Genomic DNA, 23050 nt, shown 5'->3' with positions numbered 1-23050 from the left:
ACACCCAAACAACTATTTCCATAGTACTGTAAGTTGAAGTTCTCCCCCAGAGACCCTACAGATAGTTGGGGTTTTTGTTTGTTTTGGTTTGTTTGTCTTTTAGAGATGGGGTCTAATTATGCTGTTAGGGCTGGACTTGAACTCTGTGTGTAGCCCAGGCTGACCTCAAACTCAGCAATTCTCCTGCTTCAGCCTCCTGAGTGCTAGGATTCTAAGATGCGTCACCACACCTGGCTTTAGAAATCTTAAATATATCAAATGCGTTTTTCATATGGGAAGATAATTTTATCATATCGGCTGGAATATTAGGCCTTGAGGGTTAATATTTGTAGATGAATAAAAAATAACTGATTGTATTTCCTTTTTTGAATGTTATAGGAAAGTAAGATTCGGATTTAGCAAATGCTTATAGGACATGGCTTTCTCTGCTTCACTTCCTATTTCCTTCCTTTCCCTGTTCATCCACTTCTTTCCTGTAGCTCTCATTCATACAGATATTGCCTAGGCAGCCTCTGTAATCTCTGAGAATTAAGTATGAAGAGAGACAGGCCACTCCCAACTACATTCCCGTGTGTTTAGAAAGCTCCTTGTCCATCCAGGCTGTGTGAGACATTTTGTGGAAGTTTGATTGATTAGCATAAAAAGAACAGAGCTTTGCCTTAGGAAACTCATATTCTACCTAATTTATGATGAATAGCATCTGCATAAGACCGTTTTTGAACTATTTTGCTACTGAGGGCTTATAGCTTAAAAGACAAATAGTTCCACGTCCTCATCTTTCAGAAAATTAAGTCTTTTTAAACTTTGAACACAAATTTATTGTTTAAGGGCTTTGAAAATAATTCTTCCAGTTGTTGTTTCTCGGAACTTTAGCTCAGTTAACTAAAATTACATGTGCTAGATTCTATTTTAAGTAAAAAAAAATTACATTTTCTACACATGCATTCCTGGCAGATGGAATCCACAGATACCCTTGGTTCTTTTCTGTCAATACCCCTGCGTCTCTGAAATTCAAAGCTCTACATGCCATCTTTTATTGCTGAAAAAAAAAAAAACTATTCCACAGGTATGTGGCGGGTAATTTTATTGTACCATTTTGTTTTCCCCCAGAGAATGCAGGAAACAGTCTTATTCTTTTCTTTCTTGGTATAGAATTATAGGGGCCCGAAGAAGAGAATGGTATAGATCAAAGAATTAAAAGCCTAGAACCAAATGAGTGACTGCTTTTTACTTGAGATTGGTTGATAGATAACTTATTAAGGTTTGTGAAAAATTAAGTGTAACATGTTGCCACACTTACATTGGACAGTGTTTGGGAGTGAGGTTAGGGATGCCTGGATTGGTGGGTGGTAGACAATGAATGCATAATAACTGATGAAGTTTTATTCCGGCAATATGATGTTTTAGAAGAGTACTTGACAAGTTGAGAATCAGGAGAGTAGGTTTCTTAACCAACTCTGTCATTTAGATAAAGGTTTGGCTTTGAATATGAGATTGGAAAGCAGATCTGTTAGATGCTATTTCTTTTCTAGATGTGAGGGATGGAATTCAGTTTCTCAGTATTCAAACAGTGACTTCCTACTATAAAATGTTTTTCTTAGAAGTCTTGTAGTAGACCTTTTTTGATAGAATGGCTTTACTCCACAAAAGCCTCAGGGACTAAATTTCTTTTGTCTCGCTCCTCTGCTCCTGTACCTTAATAGTTTGGGTGTGTTTCTTCATAGTTCATAGCAGCATCTTTGCTCTGGGCAGCAAGGAAAAATGTGCCTGGCTTTTGGCAATTGCCAGTTCTGGAGTTTAATACCTCAGTGATTAGAGTGTTTCTTGCACAGCCACACGAATTGCAGAGGAGGCTGGAACCTGGAGATTTGTGCATGTCCAGTCCACAATTTATATTCCCATGGAAGAAGAAATTAGATATTGATGAATATCTTGAAATATCTGCTACAAGTGACTTATTTATGAGATTCTAAACACTAGCTTTCTCATTGACAAAAGGAAAAGCACCGAATAGCTTGTCTAATAAGTTTTATTATTTAAAAGAAGATTTATTAATAAATATACCTGTTGTATAACACAGTTGTAATTAGAACAGTATTTATAAACTAAAACCACTCAAATTCAATGTGCAATTTTTACTATCAGTTGTTGCCTTTCTACTTCCAGAGTTCTTTCCTACATGCTAACTTCTTAGATTTCTCTCCTCTCTCCTCTCCCCTCCCCCCTCCCCCTCCCCTCTCCTCTCCTCCCCTCCCCTCCCCTCCCTCCCCTCCCCTTCCCTCCCCTCCTCTCCCCTCCCCTCCTCTCCCCTCCCCTCCTCTCCTCTCCTCTCCTCTCCTCTCCTCTTTCCTTCTTTTTTTGATGAATTTCTTTTATTAGTTTAGCAAGACATTTTTCAAAAAGAAATTAATTTTTTCAACTCCATGGCACTATTCTCATATCTTATTGGTTGAAATATATTTTTATAAAAGCTATTTCAGATACTTTTGAATACTTTCATTTAAGTGGAAATTTAATATCTGTAAGGAGTCTTTAAAAAAGAACGTTCATCCTGATCTCTTTAAATGTGTTTTTAAAACTTAGTATTGGGAAAAAATTTTTTTAATGTACTCTACTTTCCCGTCTATAGGCTAAAATCCAATGTTATGTCAACATCGAAGCCTTTCCACTAACCACTCTGGCAGCCTGAATAGTTTACTTCAGTTCTGCCAGTTTCTTAGAAAAACACCCAACCTTTAAAATTCACTTAGCAAATAGAACGGTTTCGCAGCACACTTACACTGAGGTGTTTCCTAACTTTCATTTACCATTGCTGAACTCTGTTCTTTAACTGTTAAACGATAGAAATATTTCCTCTGCCTCTTCTGCAAGATTTTTAGTATCAAATAAGATTATTTTAGTGCTGTAAAAGTAGTATATAGTACCCTGGAAGGACATACAAACCCAATATGTGCATTTTAGTTTATGAGAGTATAGTGCTGTAATATTCCCACATACAGATTTTGATTGTAAATGGCATTAACACTCACTTTAGCTGCCTCCTCTCCCCACCCCCACTTCTCTCTTCTTTTCTTTTCTTTTCTTTCTTTTCTTTCTCCCTCTCAGGCTCTCACTCAGTAGTGCAGCTTATCTAGAACTCGCAATCCTCCTGGCTTCCCCTCCCAAGGGTTGGAATTAGAGAAGCACACCACCATGCCCCGCTAGTTTTTAAAATGTGCTTGTTATAGACCATCTTGTTGAATACTGTGTCTGTTTGTTTCCTAATTCTCATTAATCATGTTTTATCCTAATATTTTTTCAATGTGTTATTTAAAAATTTTTTTCACAACCAAATAAGAGAATAACAATTATTACACTGCGCATTGTTCTCTTTACATATTTAACAGGGATGGGAAGTCAAGTCCTGGCATGCTCCTAATTAGAATAATGATGGCATTGGAGTTGATTGAGGCAACCCTGGAATAGCTTCGGTCTTCAGGTACCTGTGTACCTGCCTGAGCACTGCAGCTAAAAGAGAAAAAAGTATTGAAGACCCTCCCAAAATAATGGAAAGGATAAAGCACTCCATCTCATTCACCCTCAAGCTGGCCACCTGGAAAATTCATGCCCATGGTTGTGTGTTCTTTTCCCCTGCCGCTCACTGTGAAATAACAGTAACTGTTGAAATAATCCTTCCACAAGAAAGCTCAGTTGAGTACAAAACTCAGTTGAGTTCTTACAATGGCTTAAAAATAAAGCAGAGTTAAATTATTTTGTTTCAGCTGCATTTCTGCTTCTCTAAAGACCCAGCCACATGACAGCCTGATTAAGGAGGTGCCATCCTCACATCTGGGCATCCCCACATGACCCATCATTTCTAAACTGACATGTCAGTGGCCAGTGCTATCATCCAGTTTTCTTGATCCAAGTAAGAATCATCTTTTTAGGTTGTTACACACTTTCAGAAATCTCATCTGTTGTAATGAAGAAATGCACTGTGGTGGATGCAGTAGCTCAGTGTCATAAGCGCCTGCCTTGCAAGCAGGCAGTCATGAGTTCGATCCCCAGTACCGATAAAGGGGAAAAAGGCAAAAAAAAGTTCTGTAGGGGTGGGTTGCTCAGTGGTAAAGCGTTTGCTTATGGGCACATAGGTCTCAGCCCCACCCCCCAACAAAAAAAGTTTTATGTTTCAGAATGTTTTTCCCCAAAGCCACATTTGAAAAAATCAGTCATTAGCCAATGATAATAAACACTCTCAGACTACGTAATATATGCCCATGCTGTGCGAGTTCTTTGTCCAACAGGAATGCTGTGAAGTAGGTAGGGGCTGCCCCAGCACCAGAGCTGCTGTACCTGGCAGTAACACAGCCTTGTGAAAAATTAGGTAAAGCAGCCTCTGTGAAGGCTTTGCCCACAGTGAGTTTAAGTTGAGGAATGTCATGGTGCTCTTATGCCAAAATACCTGATGAAAATATGCAAAGCATTTGTTAAAAGGCCCAAAGTTAAAGATCATCTGAATATTGAGTTCTTACAAAATTTACTCAGCTTCAGCAGAAAAATCCTCAGCTACAAATAGCTCCCTATTTCAAGGATATCCAGAAATCTTAATGTTCAGTCTGTAAAGGAAAATGTGGAGAAAAATGTTAGGACATCAACACTCCTAAAACTGTAAAGGGATTTTATTACAACTGTTGAAATAATCCTTCCACAAGAAAGCTCAGTTGAGTACAAAGTGTAATTTTTCTCAGGCTGTGATAGATGTATCGAAGTCTAAATTATGTCTTGCAAAATAATATGGAAAAATATAAAGGCTTTGGAAGTGTTTTGGAGAGCTTTCCTTCACTGGAGCAGTCTGGGAAGGATTTGGGAGCCTGCAGATTTTGGGCAGTTGGGGGTTCGTTCCCTTGTAGCCATGGTCTGTGTTTCTGCTTGTTCCTTAGACAAAGGGCAGTTTCATGTCCACTGCTTGGCAGCCTCTGTTTGCTGCTTGGAACCTTCAACAAATGTGTCATTAGCTTTCTAGACCTAAAGTCCTAGCTTTATTATGTTGTCTTCAAAAGATGGTGATGAAATGGAGGAAATTAAGGCTCATCTACGGTATTCTAGCACTGATGATTTGGGTCTAGAAAACATAAAAGAATAAACTAGTGACTGGGTGGTGGGGATTGCCAGGTCACTAGGTAATCAGGAAAAGTTTTTAAGGCTAAGTTCAAATACTCTAGCACAATTGAAGCTTTTTGCTCTATCAGGAAGAACGGTGCTCAAAAGAGAGGCCAGCAGCAGCTACAACTAAGACTTTGCAAAAGAGAGGTGTTTTCTTCATTAAGAATGGCAGCATTGTGCACATTATTCTTCTGATCTTTTAAAACACCAACCTTTACAACCTTCAAATTTCCCTTTGCATAATGGTTTAACCCTTATGCATAACCCTTATCATAAACCACTCCAGTGGCTTTTCTGTAGTAATGGCATCAAGTGTTTTCTTGTTGTGTGACCTCTGCTTTTGTTCCCTTCACCAGGAATGCTGTTCCCTTTCCCTTCCCAAAGCAGGCCCGTCTAGTTGTTTCTTCGGAGACCTTCCAGGCCATCTTGTTTAGATAGCCCACAGCATCCCTGGATGAGACTGATCACATTGCCTGATTTACCTCTTTCATCTTTGCTGTATTCCCAGCTTCTAGACAATACTTGGAGACATTTGGAAGCCCTCTAATACTTGGGAACATTAGATTGGAAGCCTTTGGTACAAAAAGATGAAGAATAAGTATAATCAGTAAATAATTGCATATATACTTCATATTTTATATTCTATAGCCAGTAGGTGGAATTTGATGGACAGTAATGACTGCCTTTTTCATTTTTGTGGGCCTGTGGAACTGTTAAAAATGTAAATTCTTGGGACCCACCACAAGCATACTGAGCCAGAGATTTTGAGGATGCTCCAGCCTGCCAAGTTACTGATGGATCCCTCCCCTCTGCCATGAGTGCAGGGTTCTGTCTATCCTAATCACCTCTGCATCCCCAGCTCAGAAACAGAGCCTGACCCAAAGGGGACAGGAAATACTTGTGGAATGCACTAATCCATCTTCGTCTTCCCACCCCGGACCTTGCACACCCACATTGAGGAAGAGAATAATGTGGTTCTGAGACAAGCGAGAAATAAATCTTCATGCTCTGCACAACCGACCTTGCTAAATACAGACTCCCGGCTCACCCAGTCCTCCTTTGCCCTCTGCAGCAGGAGAGGAAATTTCCAGTGCTGCTGGATGCTAATTTGTTCCTATCTGACTCTTGGGAGTCTGGGGAGAGAGAGAGAGATCAGAGGCAAGCTTGGTCCCCACACAAGCTTTCTGCCATCAGACCCTGGAGGAAGCCAGGGTGGAGCTAACTCCTCAGAGCCAGTGCTCTAAGTGGCGGCAATTGGGTGGGTTCTTACTGCTCACAGATGGGCCCCTTGTTCCCACGCCAACTATTGCTTTTGCCTTGAGAGGTTCCCAGCACAAGAGGGACTTTGTAAGGCTCTCAGCCTTGCTATTTTTGCCGACTTCCAGGCTTTGCTTCCTGTTCCCTCCAAAAATAAAAAATAAATAAAGACTAAAAAGTACAAACAAGGAAGGGTTATGGAGCCACTTGAAAAGACACCTGTGGCTCCCACCTCTGACCTTTGCCCTGGTCAGCACATGGCAGCGCCTTCAGTTAGATACAGTGATAACTGCAGGACCGGAAACTGGGGGGGGGGGGGCAACTGGGGTGCAAGCTCATTTTAGGAGGGAAGGAGGAGAAGCAGGAGGGGACTGGTACCCAAGGGTAGATCTGATCCCTCAGCTTCCAGCTGGAGGGCTTTGCTGGGCCTGGCCAGCTGCAGTGACTGGCCTGCTTTATAGGAGCAGGACCGGAAAGAGAGTCACACAAAGGAGGACCATGTGTAACATCCTGCAATGGAAGTGAACCTGTGTCACTGAACCCAGATCCCCACGGCGGCTCAGGGATCAAGTTCAGGCCTCCTGGTGCCATCATTTAATACCTGTTTGACCTTGGTGAGGTCAGCTGCTGGACTTAGAGTTTCAGCCTTGCAGTCACTGCTATGCTTTGATTTTTGTTTTCATTCCTATTTACACATTTTATTTTTTCCCCCAAGCTACCATAAATGTTGTTTTTCAGCTCTCTGAAAAAGGAAAATCAATTTCTACTTTAAGACACAGTTCACCTCTTTGGCTTTAAACCCATTTGCTGCCTTCTCTGATGCCGATCCCTAAATAATGCGATTTAGGCTTTAAACCCATAGAAATGGATTAACAGTGACGCCTCCTTCATAGGGTAGCTATGAATGCACTGTGTGTCCCTACAGGGAAGGGTGTGTGATATGCCTGGCCAGCCTCAGTGCCCTTTCATTGTCAGTAGCTTTTTATAATGTCACGGCAGCAGAATGGCCCTTGGGTTTCTGCCCTGACAGTCCCGGATCCAGTGCCTTCCAGCTGGGATTGATGTGAGCCTAAATTGCGGTGATATATGAAAACATGCTGTCCTTCATGAGTGGGGAATTGTTTTTCTTGCTAATGAAAAGCCTAGACCCAATTTGTGAAATATCTTTCACTTTGTCATTGTGTGAGCGAGTGTGTATGTGTGCGCGTGCGCACGTGTGAGATGGGGTGGAGGACAGGGAGGGCAAGGAAGGGAAGGAAGGGAGAGGAGAAGGAAGGGAGAGGAGGGAGGGGAAGGAAGGGAGGGAGAAAGTAAACATGCAGCTTAACAAATCATTATGAAGGGCACATCCGTGTCACTACCACCGAAGTCCAAAAGAAAAACATTTCTTACACTGCAGAGGCCCTGGATATGCTCTTCTCTGATCAACTCTCTTCTCAACCCCTAATTTCAGATATTTGCTGCTCTGTTTTTTCTTGTAGCTGTATTCTTGCATTTCCTTACAGTTTTCTGTTTCTTTTACCAGCTATGTCTATATCCCTAAATAATGTGATTTAGTTCTTGAACTTTCTACAAATGGAAATTCTCTTACTTCATCAGTGGTGTATTTGTGAAATGCATCCGTATTGTCGTGTGCACCTGTACTTGGCTCGTTTTTGTTGTTTATTTATTCTGCTGTCATTTATTTATTCATTCTGCTGTGAATGGTCGTCTGGCTTGTTTTGAGGGTTTTGGCCGTGTTAGTGGTATTCTTACGACTGTGTTTCCTGGCGCACACACATCTGTTCTCTAGGGTGTCTGCTGTGTGTGGATCTCCTGAGTTGCACAGTAGAGATACTTTCAGTTTTACTAATTACTGTGCTCCTGTTTCTTCAAGGTGATTGTTCCAAATTACCCTTTTCTTAGCGGTATACACAAGTTCTCATTGTTTTAAATGACTGTTAATAATCAAAGTTGATATTACTTTTTAGTTTTTGCTGCACTAATGGATATGTAAAGATATCTATGATATTGTGACCCGAGATGTTTTTAAATATCCTGGGGACTTTCTATAGATTTTGTTATTCCAACAAAACTCAGCATAAACTTAGCATATAAACCAGATAAATGTGTAGATTTAGTTCAAGACAGAACAGCCCTATTCCTACCAACCAACAGGTGCCTTGTATGCTACCCTCAAGGTACCTCCCCAGGCAGCCAAACTCAAAATCCACTGCTCTTGGTCTCTGCTGTTGGTCTGGCGTGATTTCGTATTTGATGATGTACACTTGCTGGTGCAAGAAGTTCAGACCTCAGACCGCTTCACCACGGAAATGGTAACCAGGAGCTTCATTGTGCCCTTTCTATGGCCCCAGAACTCCCTGTATAAAGGAACCTACTTGCTATCGCTTTCTCCACCTTAATTCCTTGACCATATATTTTACCTCTCCTGTCCCAGCTGAGATACTGAGAACAAACTGCAATGAAAATGACCCCTCCACCTCCCCAAAAAGGGACAGGAAACAGAAGCATAAACACATACAGTTAGAGTCGTTTCTGCAAAATTTAGTTAACTTGAAATTATAGAATCATGCTTAATTCTCCTGTGGGGCGAGAATTTTCTTCATAATTTGAGACCAGTGACAATTTTGCCTCTGGCAGACTTAAATGAGAAAAGTGGATGCTGGGATGCCAGACAACTGCATGAATGCACATCTGTGCCCATGGTCTTAATCAGCCTCTTTGTTTGTTCTTCTTTTTTCTTCTTGTGGCTGTAACAGCGCAGTGACACCTGCCCACGTGATGCAGTGACATTTGCACAGATCAAGGGCCACACGTGTTCTCATTTGAATTACAGTAAAGGAATCTGGTCTCTTTTTATATGGCCATGTGGAAGAAGATTGAACCCTTAGCATATAGTGACACTCAGGCTGAGTGTTCAAGTTTGAATTTTCCTTCCTGGCTACATTCATATGGATGCTTTTATATCTTCTGTGATACCCCTGGGTGTCAGAATGTTTTTTTCTATTGCCTTTCTTATGCACACTTTCACCCATTTCATTTTCAAATCAAAGAAAAGAAAGAGTAATTTTGTTTTGTTTTGTCTTTTTGAGGCAGGATCTCGGTGCAGATCAGGCTGGCCTTGAAGTCACTTTGTAGTCCAGCCTGGTCTCGAACTTGAAGCAATCCTCCTGCCTCAGCCTCCCAAATGCTAGGATTATAGGTGTGCACCACCACATCTAACTCAAGAGGATTTTTAAAAGCAAATAGTTATGAACTGATAAAACATTGATATAGATAAAGTGTGGCTGAAATTGTCCAGTAGATGCGTTTTCTTTGGTGTCCACAGTACAATTCAGATACCTTTGAGCTTTGTGGACGCTTGCTTTTTTTGCTTCAGCCCATCATTCTCTCTTGTTTCTCACAACATTGTTATGCATAAATTACATTCCTGGCCTTCTCAGAATGAGTCTCCCTTATTGAATTCCAAGACCTTTCCAGTTTGTTTTCCCTAGGAATGTTGTGTATGCAGGTTAGAATTCTCGAGTATGAGAGAATACATTACTCCTTTGTAGATGTTCACAGTTAAATGGGAAGTGTCACTGAACTGCATGAAAGATACATATGCTATGCATTTTTATAGAAAGAGGTTACAGGAAATTATCTGTACTCATAGCTGGGGATGACATAGGATGCTGGCCAGTAAATCTTACTAATTGACATCAGGGTCCAGTAGATTCTGTGTGTGACCATGGGGAATTTGCTTGGGGAGTTGACTGTGGTTCATATATTACCTTCTCATCATGGTCTTGGAGCCAAAGGATGTCTTAAGGATGAGCTATTTCAAGTGTCAGCTTGCCTTCTCAGTTCTTTCCTAGAATGGTTGAACGTGCCTCATTTAGACTGTACCTGCAACATTTGCCTGGTGATTGATACTAAAATTGGAAGGCTCTTTTCCTCTTTTAATAAAACTTTTTCTTTTTTCCATTTCTCAGCAGACATCTGGAATGATCACTCATTTCACACAGATCCAGATCTTCCGCCAGGCTGGAAAAGAATCAGCGATGTCGCTGGTACCTATTACTGGCACATCCCAACAGGAGCCACTCAATGGGAACGGCCTGTCTCCATCCCAGCAGATCTTCAGGGTTCTAGGAAAGGGTCTCTTAGTTCTGTAACGCCATCTCCCACCCCAGAGAATGAGGTAATATGGAATATCTTCTTACTAGAGTAGATATAACTTGTGGTTTCTCTTTAGACTAGTTGCTTCTGCCCCAACAGGTCATCGAGGTAAGCTTTTTAATTATGCATGTTGCATTTAAAATATCAGCAATGCTTCCTCTTGGTAAATAGTGTTAATATCCATCTTATGAGGATGTTTTCATTTTTAATGGGTTTGGTCTCTTGAAACACCGTCCTAGGTACAGAAAGTATGAGGGACTGATTAATGAGAAGTACTTAAGATTCCCTAGAGTCCCCACGGCAGTAATTTACCCTGTAGTGTACCATTTCATGGTGCTAGCTGAATAAAATATTTACATGTAGAAGAATGTGTCTTGGCCAGGCGTGTTATAATTACCATGTATATTATTAGCCATGGGTTCGTTTGCTAGCATGGAGAAGCATCTGTAAGAATAACCCTTGAGAGCTCTTGAATGCTTAGTGTCTATTTTAAAAGGACCTGTTTATTTAGCAGAAGTGACTTTATTTTAGAAATAATTAGCAGCATAAAATTGTACCATCCCTGAGGAAGAAATCTGGATGTTTAAACAAAGAACTGAGGCATTAAAACATTCCATTGTGGTATACATTAATATGAAGATTTCTGCAGTGAACCTTCATAAATCCTGATAACAGGATTTTCAAGAGAATTATAGTTGGGAAAACACAATTAAGTGACTTTTTTTTTTAATTTAAGAAAAGTAGTTTCTGTATTACCAAGGCATTTCTGCCTTTTTCTGATGATTTTTGGTTGTTCTTTAAAAATCCTCATTTTCCTTCACTTTGAGGCATGAAGTGCACTAGAGCTACGTCTGTAACCTACAGGGCTTCTGTATTTGCAACTGTTGCCACCCTCCTGCCTTTAAAAGTAGCTGGTGTCTTGTTCTAACCATTTGATGACTTCTCTTCTCTGGGAAGCAGAAGACCTATTGCCAATTTTCATTCCTGCTGTTACCCATCTCCACGTCACCTGCAGCCTTAGCCCTCCTTCTTTAGAGGTCAGAGAGCTGAACCCTCGTGGGTAGACCAGAACCTTGGTTGGTCTGAACTTTGCTGTGATCATCAAGCATGTGCTTCAGTACCACTGCACTGCATTCACAGGATTTTGATAATGTTTTATCAAAGCATAGTATTCCTACTCTCTTGGCAATTACCATGTAGTGATTGATTTATCTTGGGTTACATATGCTGGAGGATAAAGATGAACCAACATAGCCCCAGCTATGGAGGAGCTTGGCATGAAGGGGAATCTCATGCTGTGATAGCCCAGATGCATCCTTGGCTTCCTCCAGCTCCACAGAGGTCACAGGAGGGAAGCTGGTCAGGGCCAGCCTCTCTGCTCACTCCAGGAAGACTTTCTATCCTTATCTGGGCATTGCTTTTCTCAGTATCTCCATTAGGGTCTTTCTCCATCTAGAACTTTGTTCCCTTATCCTGACTCTTTAATTGTGTTCACCAAGTACCCTACGATTGGAGAATGCCAGGGTAGGAAAGGGTCACATGGTACCAGCTTTCATATGTTACCAACGGGGAAACTGAGTCATAGAAAAGTCAGTGACCAGAGGTGGCACTGACTCTGGATTCAAATTCACAAAACCTCCCCCAGAGTTTTCACTCAGCTTCTCTGCTTTGGGTCTTGGCCTACTGTTATCTCCCTTTGTCCCAGAGGTAGAGACTAGACTGACTTTGAGGCATAGTTCCTGTCCCAAGAGTCCTGAAGCAATACAAGGCATGGAGAGGTTAAGAAGCTTGCATTAGGTCACAGAGTGAATTCAGGTCTGCTGATCCCAACTTCTACTCCAAGCTTTGCAAAATTCATCAAGAAGCTTGGAGACTCTTGAATCTCTTCCTCTCCCTCCAAGGGAGGGCTGTGCAGTATGCAAAGCCTTCTAGAAAATGACTCCTCTTAATAACAGTGTCTCAGGTGCAAGTGACAGCTGAGGAGAAATGATTATTTCTCTAACACCATTTCTTTGATCCCTAAATAGAATCTATTTCAACTAATTTTGAAACATGAGAGAAAGCAAAATGTTAAGGATGAGAAGAAACATGTAATGTGTCATGTTAGCAATGTATATTTTATTCAATGTTTTCCTGAGCTGGCTTGAAAAAAAAAAATCAAGTAAATAATTGCCAAATCTGTTGACTTCACAAAACTTTAAGACTGAAGGCTTCCCTACACTTTGAAAATTTTATATTTCACATTCCAAAGTTCACTTGGGAAGTGTTAAGCGCAATTGGGTAATGTTTCCCCCGCACATGCCAGCAGTCTTTTTGAAAGTTTATAAACTGCCCAGGAAGCATTTGCTGCTGAAATTTGGCACACAGTAATTTCCCTTCCCCAACCGTTTATTTTTTCCAAATTACTTGGAAGAAAATAAAGAGCCACACAAAATATTTTTCTGAATAACTATTGACTTGTGGCAAAATTCTACAGTTTTTTCATGGGGAGATATTTTAGGGTTCCTCAAGAAGAAGTTACAGAGAAAAGTGGGTCTGGAGCTAGGACAGATGAGGCTGTCTCAAAACTGGGGTCTCCTCTTGGCATAAACGTCTCTGGTCTTGTCGAAGTGCTCTTGGCCTCTGTTCTCTGAGCAGCAACATCTCCAGGAGGAGCAGAACGCATGTGTGTCTGTGTTTCCTTAGACGTCAGACAACAACAGTGGAAAAGGTCATCCACTGAACTTTTGGACCCATTTAAGTAATCATGGTGTTTCAGAGATGGAGAGAGAACCTTGAAGAAGGGCCAGTAAACTCTATTTCCCAGCCTATGAGCTGGGAACGGTGGCCAGGAGGATTTTTAGGCCCTGTCGGGTCATGAGGCTGATCCTTTGGGAGAAGGGCCTTGGAATATGCCTTTACCATGAGCTTTTCCGGGGGTTTTATGCCAAGTATGACAGCATGATCCTCCAGAGAATCAAGTCTCCTTATTTTTAGTTATATATCACTTTGGTAAATTCTTTGGCCTTGCATCAGCATCTCCCAAAAACTATTACTTTCATCCCTATACTCTGGATGCCCCTTATGCTATCTCCTCCTCTCATGGTGTCATCACTCTGGGCATGTCAGCCTCCCTCCACAAGGCTCCATGGGAGTTGGGACCTGATGAGCGTCCCCCGCCCTCACATGGTTCCCGGTATGTGGTGAAGTGTGTGATGTGTGTGCCAAGTAAAGGAGCACATAACCAGGGGACCTGTTAATGGAGTTGCTGTAGTTGCTGAGCCAGCACCAGAGCCTCAGATCTCCTGCTGCTCACAGGGACTAATTTAATTGCACAAGCCTTTGCTAGTCTATTTGTCATTTCTTGTTGTTTTTTTTAATTCTCTTAAGTTGTGTTTGTATGATAGACCCTAATGCTGTACAGTGGTCCCCATTGTCTTCTAGGGATACAGTCGGAGATCCCTGAGTGTCTGCCTGAAATCCTAGATAGTACCAAAGCAGATTTGTACTGCATTAGCACAACAGGGCCTCGCAGGAGAGCCTCTAAGTTACTGACAGGTGGGGATTATATGCAGTATGCATTTGCTGGACAAAGGGATGACTCACTTCCCAGGAAGGGTGGTGAAGTATGGCATGAGATTTCACCATGCGACTCATAATGAGACACAATTAAAACATCTGGATTGCTTCTTTCTGTCATTTCCTATTTAATACTGTTGGATTGTAGTTGAGTGCAGGTTACTGAAACTCTAGAAAACAAAACCAGGGAGACTGCTGTATTCTTCTAATAATGTTGCATCTACCAAAAACACAGAGAGTATTTTAGAAAGAAGGAGAACATATACACACCTAACTATGTAAAGCACTCATTTGTGCTGCCTGCTTATTCCTGAGACTTCCATATTCCAGGTTTTATGCCATTTCTATCAAGGGCACACTTGTCCAGGCTCAAGTCTGGATGAAACAGGATGGAAAAGAATGATGCAGATGTTACATAAGCATCAGACTCCTCCTCCTGCATGGAGAGAAAGACCAGCTGATAATGACACTGTCCTTATCTGGCAGCCAGTTTGTGTACCAAGAGCTACCACTACCACCTTGCTGTGTTCCCACTCGGAGGGGAGGTTTTTTTGGCCCTGTTCCATATATGAAGGAACCGAGGCCACATAGCTGATGACAGCAGAGTTCCTGGGATCAGAACCCTGGCTTTACCTCAGGCTGTGCTTTGGGCTCCAGAGGTGCACACTGAGATGACGCGGTAATGCCTCTGCTCAGGCCACTGAAGAATATTCAAGTACTTTCTTCTCTTTCTACTTTTTCTCGGGTTCTGCCCTTCTCTTCCCACTTTGGTTTGCATCTTTATACCACTATACAGAGACTTTCTTAGTATCTTAAGAAAGTTTGTTTTGTGCTCCAATAGCAGACCACGACAGATACCAGATGGACAGCAATCCATAGACGCACAGTTCTCAAGGCTGTGAAGTCTAAGTTCAAGGGACACCATTGGCAGAGGCCTTCCTGATATGTCATTCTGTGAGCTGAGAGAAGAAAATGAACCACCATCCTCAGCCCTTGGTTAATTGGCGTTAATCCACTCATGGGGGCAGAAGCCCCATAATTCCCCATAGGTTCCAACTCCCTACACTGCTGTACCAAGAGTTGTTTCTAACACACTTTTTGGAGGGTCCATTCTTACCACAGCATACCCTAAAGAAAATTCCCTCACGAGGACTTCCCCGCCCCTGAGCCACCTCAGAAACCCTTCATGGGCATTGTCAAAGGACTGACTCTGATCTTAGCCTTTTTGGACAGAATAATATATCATTTTTGTAGGATTTGTGCCATTGCTTTCCGAGAACCCAGAGGAGAAATGTGGGAGAAGCAGTCCTCAGAAGCCCAGGTTATATGGGGACTTCCTGTAGTGGGTCTGCCCTGGCTGAGCCTTTGTGTGATGCTGCCAAGTGCCAAGAGGCACCATGTTCCAGGGAATGGGGCCGCCCGCCCCCCATGCCGGATACACTGCCTGTCAGGCGCCGAGGCTCCGGAGCTTTCCCACCACTGAGCTTGAGTAAGGGATGCCGCAACCTGGGCCAGGTCAGGACAAGCATGAGGAGACTGTGCCTGGGGACAGATATGGCACAGAGCATGGTTTGGCCATAAGGGGCTTTACCGTCAGCTCCTAGAAGGTCACCAGCTGAGGTTGTTGCCCACGATAGAGAGTCTCTGTCCACTGCTGCTCAGCTCCCTGGTCACGTCTTTTTGTACCTGAGACGTTATCCCTCCCACCTTTCTTTCCCACTTTCATTGCTTGCTCTTGAGCTCTTCCTTTACTGCTCCCACCCTACGACCAGGCCTGCAGGTGGGGGTGGCTGCACGCTTTCCATAGAACCTAAAAGAATCTCTTGTGGACTTTTTTCAATTTTTATTAGCTAGAATTACTAGCTAAATGTAAAATTATTCTCTCTTAAAAACAATTAGGGGGCTGGGGGTTTAGCTCAGTGGCATAAGCGCCTGCCTTGCAAGCAGGCAGTCGTGAGTTCGATCCCTGGTACCAATAAAAATAGAAAAATAAATAAATAAAAATAAAAACAATTAGATGACTAGACTGTGTAGCTTTAAAATTTAAGACACAACTGTTTTTGTCCTTTATTGACTTTACCAAAAAAAGAGGAAAAGATTATGGTCACTTATACTAAGGAGAAAAATTTTTCATCGTTGATATGAATGAATGTTCTTAGATATAGGAGGGGAAAAAGATCTGGAGCTCAGTCAAAACATGTGTAATGCCAGTTTCCATTTCTCCTTACTTAAGTTTTATAGTAAAACATTTCCCTAGGCCTGACCATGTTATTGTAAGGTTTCATAGAATCTCTGTGTAGGACCTTTGTTTATTTAAATCTGTAGAAGGTGATTGTTGGGAGGTGACCAGCTGACTCATGTTGTATAACATGAGAGCTGGCTTCGTGTAGTCCTGAAACTATAATCAGCTTTCACTTTACAGAGACTCCAGTATCCGAGAAGCAAATATATTGTGTGTGTGTGTGTGTGTGTGTGTGTGTGTGTGTGTGTGTGTGTGTAAAAATCACACATGCACACAGAGAGCTATTTTCATTAAGTATTGAAGCTTTTCTGGACTCTGGTTTTAGAAAATATTCCTTTTGAAGAAAAAAAAGGATAAAATGGAAATCAAGCTTTATAAATAAGGAGGGGAAGAGGGATTGAAAAGAAAAGAAGGGAATGGGGAAAAAAGAAGGAACTAAGATACATCATGTACAGGTACAGATACCCTGTGATGAATGTGATCATTATGTATATCAAAAATTGTACCAATAAGCTTAATTTAAAAATAGAAAGAAAATACTCCTTCCATCCTCTCCAGTTCCAACACAGAGTCCCTCTTGAATGATTCCTGATTTCAATTTTCTTTTTTAGACACCCTCCTTTTCTTTAATTTTTCTTTAAATGCTTCTATAAGCACAGTTATTACAAGTGTCCCTAATTCATTATCTCAGCCTTTTTTAGAGTTCAGCTTAAGCGAAACACAGCTGTGGCTCACCTGCAGTACAAGGGTGACAGTTTTGAGCCACACTACCTTATTTTCTGCTTTAGAAAGAAATTCTAACTTGATCATTTATTTGATATTCTAGGTACTGGATATTTTAGGTACTTATCGTGAATACTTATTAGAATCACAGTGGTGACTGTAAACCTTTTTTGTTTGTTTTTTGTTGTTGTTTTGGTCTCTGGGGCCTCTGAAAACACAATGGGCAACTTTCTGTAGAATAAGATGCATTTCTGAGACCCCACTGCCATGTCAGGGCTGGCAGGTCCTCTGAGCTTCCTACCTTCAACAGAGGCAGGACACTGCTTTGGGGGAGAGAGGAAGAAGTTGGGCAGCATTCCTACCCTCTTATTCTTTAGAATAGTTTATTTTAAGAAATAAATATGGTGATCTGAGTTCTTTTGTGTTTTGAACACTGCAGTTCAGGCGCCCCTGGCTGGGAGCAAGCCCCAGCTGTGTGGCAGTGATTTGGGCTGTCATCCGCCATGCTTTTGCCTCCCAAGTCTCACAGAATTGAGTAGATGCTTCTTTCCATATGGGATGTTGGAACTTCAGTTCATCAGCTCTTTTAGAAGTTTAAAACTTATATAAATGTGAATAAAAGTTCTAGGTCAGCATTTTCTTCTCATTTTTCAAAGAGCTTCAGTTGAAAAAGTTATTTACTTGAGAAGTTCCCTTTGTTGATTTTTTACTGAAGAAAAGATGCTTGTCTAAAACATTGGGAGAACATCCTTTTATTAATCTCATTTATTTTTGCAAGTATTAGATGAAAAATATCAGAATATTCCCTTGGTGTAAACAGAAAGAAAAGACAGCCTCTCTGTGTGTGGTTGGGCAGGAGGGTTTCTTTAGATGCAAAGAGCTATTGCAGGAACTTTCCTACAAGGCAAGGCTCCATGCTTTGTTTTGTGATTATGTTTAGGAAGTTAATTTGTTCCTAGATACTAATCTGTGAAGAGGTTTGTGTGACAAGATGGTGGAGTCAGAGAAATTTACCTCCAATTGCTTGGAACCATTTGGGTTAAATAAATTTCAGCAATATGTCAATGTCAGTCTCTATTTCTTACTAACCTTCTCTCCCTCTCATTGTCTTTTTTTTTTTTTTTTTTAAGTAACAGTAGCTTGTCCTTAGCCAGATTTTTGTACCCTTTGCAAAAGCATTCCCCTAGTTCCAACTAGCATGGTGTCATCCCTGATTTCATCCTCACCTCCAGAAAACTCTGGTGTTAGATTAAAGGGGGTGATGTGCCCCTGGAATTAGTATGCTAGGGATCCAATGCTTGAAAGCGTTTGGTTTGCTTTTCCAACCACATTTCACAAATCACTGTTTGCTTCTAATAATGTTGGGTCATTTGTTTTGGTAAGTAATGAAAGTACCATCTCCTCCTGCCCCATCTTGAGGTGATAACGTAGTCATAGAGAGAGTGAGCTAACAAGTTGCTGTTAGATTTGATTTGTTCCCTAACCCATCCTGTGAATATCAATGCTAACAACAGTGTCTTGTGTTTTTTTTTTCTTTTTTCCCTTTTTTTTCTGTTAAATCAATGTGCTTTTTCCCTATGTGAATAATTATATGTCTAGAAACAGCCATGGAGTGATTTTGCTGTTCTGAATGGGGGAAAGATTAATAGTGACATTTGGAAGGCAAGTATATTGTCAGATTTTAGATCATTTAATATCTCATTCCTTTCTGCATGGCTGTGGCTGTCTATTTTTCTCCTTCGTGAATATCATGCATTCTGCAGGGACGGAGTGATGGGGCTTCTTGTTCAGGGCGTGCAGCTCAACTTGTGTTGCCCTTTTTGATGTCTCCCATTGTGAATGGCTTGAAGCTGATAGCCCCAGGCCCCCTGTGGTTTTGTGAGAACAGGCGCTTGTGCACTGAATCAGCCTCCAGGCCTTTGCATGCCTTTTTCTGCCTAAGCTCCCACACACGCTCTGCCTCTGCTGGGGCCTTTTCTCCCCTTTGATATTTGAGGCAGTGGAAGGAGCCCCTTCCTTACTGTACATTAACAAGGATCTGTTTTCCTCTAGGATTTGCATGCAGCCACAGTTAACCCTGATCCCAGTTTAAAAGAATTTGAAGGAGCGACACTACGCTATGCGTCTTTGAAACTCAGGTAGGACGCTGGGCATGTCACCGAGTGTGTCGCTGTTGCTGTGCATATTAACCATAGAGCTCTAAGACCAGTTTTCTGTTTTTCATCCTAGAAATGCCCCTCATGCTGACGATGATGATTCTTGTAGTATCAACAGTGACCCAGAAGCCAAGGTTTGTAAGAATCATGCTTTCAACACCCAGGTTATTATATTCTCGCGTTGACGTAATGACTTTTGGATTATGGCCCAGTTTTTACAAACGTCAACCCAGAGCTACATAATATGTAATTAGCCCTTGATCCTCTGTCTTTCTTAATCTCCCAGATTTTAAGAAAATCCCTAAGCCAGGTTAATTGTGAGAGTATTTCTGTAACCATCAAGATAGCCTGTATCTCAATACATCAGTTCTTGGCAAGTGTAAAAATTAACATTGCTGCTCAAACAGGCAGACTTCAGGAGCTTTGGCATGAAGGTGGGCTGGATAGGCAGGTGTGAAACTCTGCTCTCTCCTCTGCTAGAGCACCCTTGGCAAGGTGAAATGGGTTTGCCAACCTGCGGTAAGCACAGGTTGGAGGTGCCATTTTAAGATAAAAAGCAAAGGTTAGCACCTGTGTTTTACTCCTGGGCTTGGTGAGAAACCATCATTGGCTTGAGACCAGTACAGTTGTCCACTGCCGTGTACTCAGATGGGCTCTTTGCATGGGGTTTAATACCAGTAGTCACCATCTTGAAATTATTAATTGTTTGAATTGAATTTGTGTTGTGTAACGAGTCCAGTGGGACAATGGAACAATATTGGTGGTGGGAGCCCTTGCTTGCAGGAAGTCCTGCCACCTTCCTGCTACCTCGGGTGGTTCTTGACTGCCTGACCCGTTGCCACCCTGCTAGGCCTCCCGTCCCCGTCACCACTGTGTGACCGCTGCTTTCCATCCCCACTAGGACCTCGCCATGCACTTGGGGATGTTTTGGGGCAAGTGTCCACCCTGTGGTATCCCTGGATGTGGAATAGCAGTGGGCAGACAGTCTGGACTGGCAGCAGTTGGAATATCCAGCAGAGCTTCTTAACTCTTCCCAGTCCAGGAACCAAGTGTGTCCCGACTGGACGTCAGAGTATGCTGCCGGGCACCTGTCGGTCATGGGTCAGGGTGATGGGCTCACAGGGAAAAGGGTTGCTGGTTCAGTTTCCTTATGCTGGTCCAGCAGGTGGTGCTTGTGTCCAATCACTGGAAGCCTGTGTACAGCAAGACATGCCAGCACCCTGCACCTGGGGGTTCATACTTGCTCTCCACACTCTGAAGAAGATAACATTAACTCTCAATGGGAAAGCACCTTAGCAGATCAAACAAGAAAATACAGAAGACGGGAAAACTTTGTGTTTTCCTTTTTTCCTGCCTTGTGAACAAGGAGCCCTTGGATTTTCATTTTGCATATTTTTTTCTCATTTACACAATATTTGTGGTTCTTGGTACTCACCAAGATGGAATGTCACTGTGCCCTCCTCTCCCTACGCCTGACTCCTGTGTCATATAGAGAAAGGAATCTTTCCTTACTGTACCATGGAGATTTGTTCTGAATCCCAGAGCAGATCTGTACCTCTGAACAAAAGAGCAGATGGGTTTGCTTACTGGCAAGTCAGTGGGGAACACCATACAGATTTGAAACCTTGGTGCCTTGGCTAGCAGTCGCCATCTTGCCACCTGTTCTCTGAGGCTCTCGGGGATCTCAGTGGCATCGCCATGCCTGGAGAGGATGACAGCTACTAATGGAGCCTTAGCATTTGCAACAAGGCCTTGGGCTGCTTGCTCACATGCAGGCCTTTCAAGCTACATTTTATGGCAAGGAATGGATGTAGTAAAACAGGAAGGCGGGCTGTGAATGATTTGCTTTGCTACCTGGTGTTTTACGAGGGCCCTCAGCAGAGGCAGGAGGAGGGGAAGAAGCAGCACTTCGGCCTGTTGCTGTGCTATCTGGGGAGCCCTGGTGGGAAACTGGCAAGAGCGGGGCAAGTGGCTGCAGGAGCCGGAAGTGATGAGTGACAGGAATAGGAGGGCTGCTCCTGAGGTCCTCGGGCCGGCACTGAGGCTCCTCTTCTTGCCTCCTGATAATGTGGCTTATCTGCCACCTTTCCCGTGCCAGTGCGTCTATTCCAGCACCGATTATGAATTTGTGCATATTAATAAGGAGGCTTTGTCATGAGTTGCCAATGCTGTGTCTAGATTTAAGGGAAAAAAGTGTGTGTTACATTATTTATGTTGAACCTTTCTCCATAGACTTACAAGAAGAAATCTTCTTTTTGGTAAAGTACAGAATATATTAGGCAATAATAAGTGTATCAGACTGGAACAATATAGAAAGAAAAGGAAAAATAGAGAAAAGGAAAAATACCTAGTTTTTCAGATCATAGGATTTTCAATAACAAAAGTTGATGTATAGATTGTTGCTGTTTTTGTTTTGTTTGGAGAGGGAGTAGGAATGGACCCTATGGATCACAGATGGTCCCCGACTTATAGCTTCTTAATGTGTAGTGGTGTGGAAGTGATATGTATTCAACAGGAAAATCAAATTTTGAAGTTCAATCGTTTTCCAAGCTGGTGAGATGCAGTGGGCTTGCGCCATCACTGCCCTGGGGGAGCAGGGAGCCCAGGCTACCAGTCAGCTCGGAGACACCGCGGACACCCATGCATGACTCGTTGTGGAAACTTGGGGTGGGGGGCACTTATGCCAGTGTAGACCACCTTTCTGCCCTGACCTGACCCAGAGATGAACTCCAGACTCTGTGAGTGGAGCCCATGGGCTTTTTCAGAGCATCCGTCAGTAATGCCATTGCAGCAAGGCTCCCGATACCCACTGGGCCTGGACTAGGAGAACACCAGAGCGTGGAGTGGGGAGAATTTGCTGGTGGTGGCTGACTGGGGTGTATGTGGCCGCTCCCCCTGTGGTGGTGGGGTCACAGAGGATTCTGGCTTTGGAGCTCCTCGCATGTTGGTCCCAGGACCCCAGGGGGGGGGGACACTGGGCAGGGCCCGGACAGAAGGTCAGGAAGGTCTTTCAGAGGTGCAGCATGGTGAGCTACTGTACTCTCATACTGAACCTTCCTCCCCTCCACCTGTTCCTCTGCCTTCCTTCATTCTCATCCCCAGGGCCTTTGCATGCTGCACCTGCTCTTAACACTGAACAACAACCCCGGCCCTAAAGTTTCCTCTTCTTGACGTTGTCTTTGAACAGTAAATTCCTTATGAAACTGTCTTAGTCACTTTTCTCGTCACTGGGACAAATACCTGACACCTACAACTTAAAGGAGGAGAGGCTTATTTTGCCGTCCAATTTTGGAATTTTCAGACTTTACATGCTTAGCTGAGTCCAAGGCCGGAACGGGGTAGGAAAGCTGCTCACATTATGGCAGACCAGAAGCAGAAAGGAAGGGAGGAGGCTGGGGAGACCTTCCACCGGTGCCTCACTGGCCCACCCCTCGCAGCAGGTCAGCTGCAGGTCAGCTGCAGAGCTCCCATAATGCAGTCACCTCCCACAAGCCCTGCCCCTGAGCTCATGAAGCTTTAGGGAACCTCCAGATCCAAAGTACAGTGCTCTGTGTTTCTGTTTCTTGGCCGTGCTTTCCTCTTAATTTTCTACATTTTTAAATGCAATTTTTATTTTGGAATAATTTTAGATTTATAAAAATGTTGCAAAGATAGTATTGGTTTCCTGCATCCTCTTTTCCCACTTCTTGGTGTTTTCTTACCGAACATTGAGCATTTACAATCACAACTGCAAGGGTTTGCAATTTAGTTGCACCCAGAATCATGGATCCAATTCTGTGACCAGAATGATGGGAAGAGATAAATTCGTGAA

General features: G+C 42.7%; 1 protein-coding gene across 9 annotated transcripts in view; it reads left to right on the top strand.

Annotated features, from left to right (window-relative positions):
• Apbb2 (amyloid beta precursor protein binding family B member 2) overlaps positions 1–23050 on the top strand; it is a 304656-nt gene that overhangs the window by 190095 nt on the left and 91511 nt on the right. For 5 of the 9 annotated variants that reach the window (XM_063240604.1, XM_063240607.1, XM_003471636.5 and 2 more), the window contains 4 exons: positions 10374–10582; positions 18683–18745; positions 19136–19221; positions 19313–19373. In XM_063240604.1, the coding sequence (XP_063096674.1) occupies positions 10374–10582; positions 18683–18745; positions 19136–19221; positions 19313–19373 (419 nt within the window). The remainder of the gene's footprint in view (positions 1–10373; positions 10583–18682; positions 18746–19135; positions 19222–19312; positions 19374–23050) is intronic. The other 4 variants (XM_013154279.3, XM_005004490.4, XM_005004489.4 and 1 more) reach the window with 3 other exon arrangements.

This window comes from Cavia porcellus, unplaced genomic scaffold (assembly GCF_034190915.1).
Source record: "Cavia porcellus strain 051 isolate PalLab524CR breed Dunkin Hartley unplaced genomic scaffold, mCavPor4.1 scaffold_30, whole genome shotgun sequence".
NCBI lineage: Eukaryota > Metazoa > Chordata > Mammalia > Rodentia > Caviidae > Cavia > Cavia porcellus.
This window is presented reverse-complemented; position numbering and strand designations above follow the sequence as displayed.